Genomic DNA, 8,099 nt, shown 5'->3' with positions numbered 1-8,099 from the left:
TGCAGTCCAGCAGCCGCCGTCGGCAGCGGCAGGGGCCGGGGCAGAGCCCCCGGGGCCGCCCTGGGCAGGGGGCCGCCGCCAGCAGCAGGGCCAGCAGGCAGGGCCAGGGCGCGGCCATGGCGGCGCAGGCCTGGCCGGGGGTCGCCGGGCAACGGGGGGGCCGCAGGCCTGGGGCCGGGTGTAGGCCTCACCGCAGGGCGCAGGCCTCACCGCCCGGCGCAGGCCTCACCGCAGGGCGCAGGCCTCACCGCGGGGCGCAGGCCTCACTGCGGGGCGCAGGCCTCGCCGCGGGGCGCAGGCCTCACCGCGGGGCGCAGGCCTCGCCGTGGGGCGCAGGCCTCGCTGCGGGGCACAGGCCTGGGGCGGGGCACAGGCCTCGCCGCGGGGCGCAGGCCTGGGGCGGGGCGCAGGCCTCGCCGCGGGGTGCAGGCCTCACCGCGGGGCGCAGGCCTGGGGCCGGGCGCAGGCCTCACCGCGGGGCGCAGGCCTCGCCGCGGGGCTTGTGTGTACGTAACATAATGTAAATACAACCTCCGCCTGAGAACTCGCCCCGGTAGAGGATTTACCATGTCCGACGGAGGGCCGTTCCCTCCCTCAGTATTCCCCCTTGTGAAACGCTGCGTCTTGCTTCCCGTTTGGATTTCTCTAAATTCAGCCTCCAGCCACTGGACCTTGTCTCACCTTCGCCTTCCCGGTTAAAAAGCTCACCCGCTATTGGATCAAATCACCCCTCTCCTCTCTTTTATTGTTAAATTAAACAGGCCACACTCAATTCAAGAGGGATCTCAAATCGTTCCTGTGGCTCTTCCCCGAGCTCTCCCATTTTTCAATCATCTTTTTTTCCAAAGGCAGAGGTCAAAAAATCTGAGCAGGGTTCTGTTATCAAATAAGCATCGCCCCCCACCACCACACACCCTTGTGATTTGGGAAGCTTGATGCCCCTCCCCATTGCTCGTGCGGCCTCCAAGGTTCATTCATCACACAGAGCTACAAAATTTTACTTAATTTAATGAAAAAACTATTCAAAATTAGACATAATCTTTGCTTTACATCATGATAATGTCCCAACTACTCGCAGTAGTTGGGGCTCAACCCATGTGGCTCATGCAGCACAACACGATTACAAGACTCAGTCTTATTTCTTTAAAAGAAATTTCACTTAGAGAAGTCTTTTTCTGTGCCCGTGCAGACGTGTGTAAGTACCACAGCTACTCCTGCTGGTAAGATGCCTCCTTCTGCCATCTCCGGCTTTCTCCTGCGGATCAGAGCGAACCTACACTGTAGGCTCTTGCAGGGAGGGCTCGTTCCTTTTATTTTTCTATAAGTGCTATGCACATCTGTTATGCTGTCTAAATAATAACCGTGCAGCTAAGCCGACTTCCATATATAGCTGACCTGGATAAGTTGACAGGAAAACACTTCCTCTCCAAAACCACCATACATTTTTGGGCTTAATTTTAGTAACGCTAGGTTTATTGCCCATTTCTTTTGCTGTTACGTATTTGGAAAAAAAGAAAACATTGGCTATGATGCACATGTCATTTCACAGCATTAGACTTCCATTCCTAATCAAACACTGCAGAACTTTTGGAAACGATGTGAAGACAGAGCTGCACTAATTAGATAGCACCTCCCGGCTAGGGAGCTCATCATCAAAACTGAGATCTGACAAAACTTCTTCTTCTTCCTCGAGGTCAAACTGTTCCAAGGACAATTCACTGACCTGGGAAGAGAAATCAGGAGTAAATTTCTTTCTCTATAACATATTTTAGCTTCATTCCTCTGCACCTGGAAACAATATATTTTTACCACGTACAAGAGACAGCCTCCCCGGAATTTACCAACTCAGGAACGTTTCTGTTTTGGAAAGACTGACTGACATCACGAGGCAATAAACCAAAAGGACACCCAGCAGCTCCCCTCCCAAGCAAGTCCTTCCAAATTCCTGTCTGTTCCTCTTCCTATCAGGCTAGAAGGCGCTTTGTGGAGAGAGAGTGCTGAATTAGCTCCCACACACCATCACAAGGGAAGCGAGACGGCAGGGGAGGTGAGGGATGACTCTTCTGGTAAAACAGAGGTTTGAGAGGCAGCAGGCTTTCTGTTTGACTTTGCTGCTCACTTCTCTTACGGTCATCGCATGTTAGGTCAGTTCTCTGTGGGTTTAAAAGAAGTCAGATAAAAGGGGCAGTACAGAGGAAAATGCAGGGAAAGAAGGAACCAGCAGAAGTTTCATCTTCTCAACTGATAAAAAAAAAAAATCTGTTGGACGTTAGTTACTTCACACCCCAAAGTACCTCCTATTTTCCTGCTGCTCTTCAGTAAGAAAGGAAGACAGTTCTGCCCCTGGACACGAGGTGAGTCAGGGTCATCAAATGGAATAACGCGTCACAAGGTTCGTTAGACGCTTCCTCCGTGCTAACTGCAGGAGTCAGACACTGCGCAGCGCGGTGCGGGCCCGTCATGTGAGAGTGATGCTTGCTTTCAGAAGACCGCTGTATCAGTGAGCTCCCCTGGTAAGCAGCGGTGTTTTCAAACTGAGCGAGAGGAAAATCCTCTGCTCATGACTGGCTGCGTGCAAAGGCTGGCATGCAGAACTCGTCTCACTGAGCATGATGATAAAAGTTTTACTGTTGTACCCAGGGTATTTTTGTTGGATGTGTGCTAACAGATCCCACAATTACCTGCAGGGATTTCACCAAAGCTTTTATTTCACCAAAGTTTTTAATAATCATTCCCTCTGGATAAGTTTATGAAGTGCATTTCTAGATGGGAAGTTTGATTTATTTAAGACCTTATTAAAAAATAATTTGATTTAACCTACTGTGACTTTACTGGGATTTTCACCCTCGCAGATTCTATGAAGAGCAGTCCCAGACACTGTCACGTGCGAGACTTGTCAAGCTGCACCGTAACAGTCCTGCACCCTATCCGCTCGCTTTCCTGTGCCATCTAAAATATACACGCACTTCTGCACAAAGATACCCAAAACAGTAAGAGTTTTAAAACCTTAGCATGCTGTACAGTTCCAAGGTGTGATTACTCCCTGGGATTTAAGTCGAGGTAATTGCTGCACAAAAGAAGGATGTCAGAGGCTGTAACAGTTAACAGCTGTATCTCTGATCTCTAGATGTGACATACAGGTCCTGTGGAAAAGCTGAATATCCACTGGCTTTACCTGAACAAGCCCCTTCAGTTCCTCTTCTGTTAAGGAGTCTGTGAGGTCCTCTAGGGTGGAATCGTACTCTACGGCCACTTTCCCATTCTCTGAAACAAGCACACAGAATAAACAGCCAGAAACACAGTTAGTTACTACTGTGTGTAATGACAATAAACCTACCCTAAACTCCAAATGGGACAATTCTGCTTCATAATGGCTTTCAGAGCGACTCTGAATGAGTGCGCTTCTTCCTCTGGCATACCTGCCTGTCTTCTCTGCAGAAAACCAACTGGCTCTTACTAAATGGAGTGGAAACTAAAATTGAGGAAGCAGAAGCCTATGGGGAGGATGGAGCATGTTAATTGCCGGTCTCCATGTTTGCGATGGACCAGAAGGCAGGAAGCACTGCAAAACGTCTGAATCCAGAAACCCACCTTTCGCAAGAACACCTTAAAGAACCCAGGGGAGGAACCTGGCAGAGGAAGGGCCCCTCTCTAAAATGAGGATCGGGCACTGACCTGATCCCATCAGGGTCTGTCCTGATAAGGATAAAAGCCTAAAGTACTCAGGTACCACACCAATAACAGTCACCTAAAAGCTCAGAGAGCACAGGACCTGGAAACCCAGAGAAAGCAGATCTAGCAGTTCCTGGGTAGGCACAGAGCCAGCTTCTACGATTAAAAACCCACAGGAGACAGTAGCCCCAAAGACGCAACACCGATGGCAACAGTGGGGCACGGACCTTTGACGGCACCTGGTTGGCTTGGAACCAGGACAGGAATGTGCAAAGTGCTGCAATTCAGTTCATGTTACCCCTGGAACCAGAACCTCCCCACATCCCTATTCGGCATGCTGGTAAACATGGCAAACATACATGTACTGGTAAAAATCTCTCCCTGCCAGCGTTTACGCTCTTGGAATTTGGAGTTTCAATGACTTATTTATTGTAAAAAAATCTGACCTCCTGTCAGATTTTCTTTTCACTCACATAACACATAGGATGAAACCACTCTGTAAAATCATTACAGACCACAATGCAAATTTAATTTTGCCGAAGACCCCCCAAACCTCCACGAATCCCAAGAAAGGTTCAGAGAAAAAGAATTCATATCAATTATCATGAAAGTTACAATACCATTAGCCCAAACACCCCAGCGTTTGATACAAAAATAGGCCTTACCTAAGACTATGAGGAGTATCTTCTGAAAGGCGCTAGACAAAGCCTTCCCGACTGCGAGTTTCTGAACTCTTCTTGAGGCTGTGACAAACTCGAGGGGATCTGAACGCAACAAGCAGCATGTGACTGATGTGAAGACGACACGCTGCGCATGAAGCATGCTCGCTGCATTGCGCTAGGAAACGTAACCAAACACAGCTCTACGGATCCGATCAGAAAGCTGCTTATGGTTCAGGAGGCACTGGCAGCATGGCAGCACCCTCGCAGGGGCTTTGTGTGCCAAGCCACAGCAGCACAGGATGCTCAGCCCCGTGTCAGGACCCTGCCCAGGGCAGCGGGCAGCGCAGAGCCCCGCTGGCACCTGAGCTGTGCCCAGACACAGGACGAAGAATCACATGGCATGTTTGCACCAGAAGTGGCTGCGATGGGGAATGAATAACGCTGCAGGCGAGAGAGAGAGAACAGAGGGTAGGGCAGCGATACTGGCGTGAGGCAGGGAGGGAAGAGGCATGCTCAGGATCCCATGCCGCATAGCGCAGCAGCTCACAAGGCCCCGCGCAGATCCTTGCCTCCAGCAAAATTCAGATGCTACATCAGACCCACAAACTGTGCGAACCCAAGATTCACTAGTGTCTGTGCCAGCTGCTGAGAGACTCCCAGCTGCACCCAAAACGTACCTTCACCGTTTTCTACATCTGCCTCGCAGAGGGCAATGCCCCTGGTGCGTACCCCGTGGTTGGGCAATGTCACCTCTACAGCACACAGATATTTCACGGATCGCTTCTGTAACGTCTTTCCCAGTTCCTCATTCTCACCATCAAAGCCAGATACGTTCTGCAGCTGTTGGGAAGACCACAGATCATTAATTTCAATTAAATAGGAAGGGGATGTTATGACCACTTAGGCCTATGCCTGCACACCACAGGCCTTCTCTGCGCAGTGTGTGACTCCAGGGCAGTAGCACGTGGCGGAGGCGGAGCGGGGATGTTCACTGTTTTGACCCTATTTTAGAAATACCTCATAGTCTGCACCCTCTGGGAGCCTCAGTCATCTCAGACACCTTCAGCACATGAAAACTACTGTCAAGCCCTGGCACTGCTTTAATCACAGCCGCCCCCATTTTCATGAACAGAAGCCAAGCCAGTGCCCTCACCCATAGCAATCTTCTCTCCCCAGGCTTTCAAAATACCCCCATTTGTGGTCCAAAACGCAGCTCCTGTAGCTGTCTATTATTTGCTGATTTGAGGGCAATTCTTATTCCACGAACGGCTCTAATTAAGAAGAGGATGAGGGGAAGGATGATGGATGAATACAGAGGGTCCCTTACGGTGATGATGCGACTGGACCAGCCATTAAAGCCAAGGTAGTGGTTGGCCAGCTCCTGGCACTTGTTGCTGTTGAGAGCAAGGACTTGTTGCTGAAACCCTTTCTGCTTGGTGCAAACGCAAACCTGCCCAGGAAAGAAGAACCCTGGTTAGCCCGGCTTTGCCTGCAAGGCTCCCACTACAGATGCACCGTTGATGGCTCCAGGAGAGTCATCCGAAGGTAACCCACTCCCTGACTGCATGCGTGCTTCTGAGATGTGTTAAGTACTTTTTACCCAGGAACGCGCCCTGCAAATTATTCCAGAGGAGGGATGCTGCCATTTTACTGCTAAAATGCTACCTGGGAGCCAGCGGTGCGGGCTGTCACCATGGTGGTAGCGTCCAGCCAAAAGTTAGTAAACTTTTTGAACGGGGAGCGTCACTGAGATCAAGTATTTCATGTGGTTCTACCCTGCTGCTGGAGGTCATGGTGCTGAGACCTGCAAATTTCACGCCAGGGGCTGTTCTCCTTACCTTCAAGGGAGATTTCTGAAACAGCCTTTGCCCGTTGCACGCGCGCTGGGCTCTGCTGGCATCTCCAGCTGAATAAAACTTGATGATGGCGTAATACCCAGGCCCTGCCACGGCAGCATTTCTGTGCGCTCGCACCGAGTAGAGCGGCCCAAATTTGGAAAACGCAGAAAACAGGGAATGCTGAGGAAAAACGAGAGAAAAAAGTGTCTTTTGAAATATCTATGGGTGCTCCAGGGGCTGAGCAACAGCAACAGAGAGAGGACTACTCACAAGGCTAATTACCTAGAAAACAAGGAAAGTTTTTAGTGCTGTTTAATGGCAATAAGCCCTGGAATAAGCAGCGAGACTGAAGATGAGTATCTCTCCGTAAAAATAATCTCAACCTGGCTGGACCTCTGGCCCTGACATCTCATCTCCCTTATCATCCAGCCTCTGCGCTGGGAGGAGAGCAAAGGCAGACGTGGGGTTTTCTGTCCCCCTGTCATCCTCCCCCCAGACTCTCTCCTGCTCTCTGCCATCCCGCTTTGTGTGGGCACGCCGTTTCGCTGAAGCTTTCAGCGAAACATTAGCACGGCATTTTGCAGGCAGACTAACGGGGTTTTGTTCCAGCTCTTCCACCTTGCGCTGGGCTATCAGTTTTGCTGTGCAGACCACAAAACCGGCCGTGGCACAGGGGCAGGAATCACCCTGCGGTGGCCCGAGACCCCCTCGGGGTTGCCCTGCGCCCAGCATGCCTCAAAGAGATAAGAAAACAAAAAAATTATTAAAAAACAACAAAAAAGGAAGGGATTTAAAAATATATTATTAGCACACAGGTGAAGTCATTAGTACAGATGGGGGGAAACTGGGGTCTTAGCTCCAGGGGGGAGAGGGACCCTGGGGGGGTCCAGGCCCCACTCCTCAGCCCTGGGGGGGTCCAGGCCCCGATCCTCAGCCCTGGGGGTACCCCAGGCCCCGATCCTCAGCCCTGGGGGGGATCCCAGGCCCCGATCCTCAGCTCTGGGGGGGTCCAGGCCCCACTCCTCAGCCCTGGGGGGATCCCAGGCCCCACTCCTCAGCCCTGGGGGGGTCCAGGCCCCGATCCTCAGCCCTGGGGGGGATCCCAGGTCCCACTCCTCAGCCCTGGGGGGGATCCCAGGCCCTGATCCTCAGCCCTGGGGGGGATCCCAGGCCCCAATCCTCAGCTCTGGGGGGGTCCAGGCCCCACTCCTCAGCCCTGGGGGGGATCCCAGGCCCCACTCCTCAGCCCTGGGGGGGATCCCAGGTCCCACTCCTCAGCTCTGGGGGGATCCCAGGCCCCACTCCTCAGCTCTGGGGGGGATCCCAGGTCCCACTCCTCAGCCCTGGGGGGGATTCCAGGCCCCGATCCTCAGCCCTGGGGGGGTCCAGGGCCCCGATCCTCAGCCCTGGGGGGTCCAGGCCCCGATCCTCAGCCCCAGGGGGATCCCAGGCCCCGATCCTCAGCCCTGGGGGGGATCCCAGGCCCCGATCCTCAGCCCCGGGGGGTGCCAGGCCCCAATATGCAGCCCTGGGGGGATCCCAGGCCCCACTCCTCAGCCCTGAGGGGATCCCAGGACCCACTCCTCAGCCCTGGGGGGTGCCAGGCCCCGATCCTCAGCCCCGGGGGGTGCCAGCCGCTGCTCCCCAGCCCCGGGTGAGCCGGGCCCCGCTCCTCAGGCCCGCTCCGAGGCCTCGCCTCACCTCCAGGCCCGGCTCCGGCTCCAGCCCCCAGACCAGCAGCGTCTGGGCACTGCCCGCGGGCACCCGGAACTCCACCACCTCCGCCATGGAGCGGCCCGGCCCCGGCCCCGCTCTGCCCGCCCCGGCCCCGCTCTGCCCGCCCCGCTCCGCCCCGGCCCGGCCCCGGCCCCGGCCCCGCTCCGCGGGCGCCGGCCTGCAGCGCGAAGGAGAAGCCCCCCAAACCCAC

The 8,099-nt window shown here is 53.9% G+C and overlaps 1 protein-coding gene across 1 annotated transcript; it reads right to left on the bottom strand.

Annotated features, from left to right (window-relative positions):
• Nucleotides 1-1,107: 1,107 nt before the first annotated feature.
• RDM1 (RAD52 motif containing 1) lies at nt 1,108-7,960 on the bottom strand. Its single transcript, XM_075722671.1, has 7 exons — nt 7,874-7,960; nt 6,173-6,352; nt 5,662-5,784; nt 5,012-5,174; nt 4,338-4,436; nt 3,176-3,264; nt 1,108-1,723 (listed from the first exon to the last, which is right to left on the bottom strand). Exons 1-7 carry the CDS (start codon nt 7,958-7,960, stop codon nt 1,616-1,618), a joined length of 849 nt encoding a protein of 282 aa, XP_075578786.1. The 3' UTR covers nt 1,108-1,615.
• Nucleotides 7,961-8,099: the final 139 nt, after the last annotated feature.

The sequence above is a fragment of the Pelecanus crispus genome, chromosome 18 (assembly GCF_030463565.1).
Source record: "Pelecanus crispus isolate bPelCri1 chromosome 18, bPelCri1.pri, whole genome shotgun sequence".
Taxonomy (NCBI): Eukaryota; Metazoa; Chordata; class Aves; order Pelecaniformes; family Pelecanidae; genus Pelecanus; species Pelecanus crispus.
Note: the sequence above shows the minus strand (reverse complement) of the source record. Positions and strands in the feature narration are given on the sequence as shown.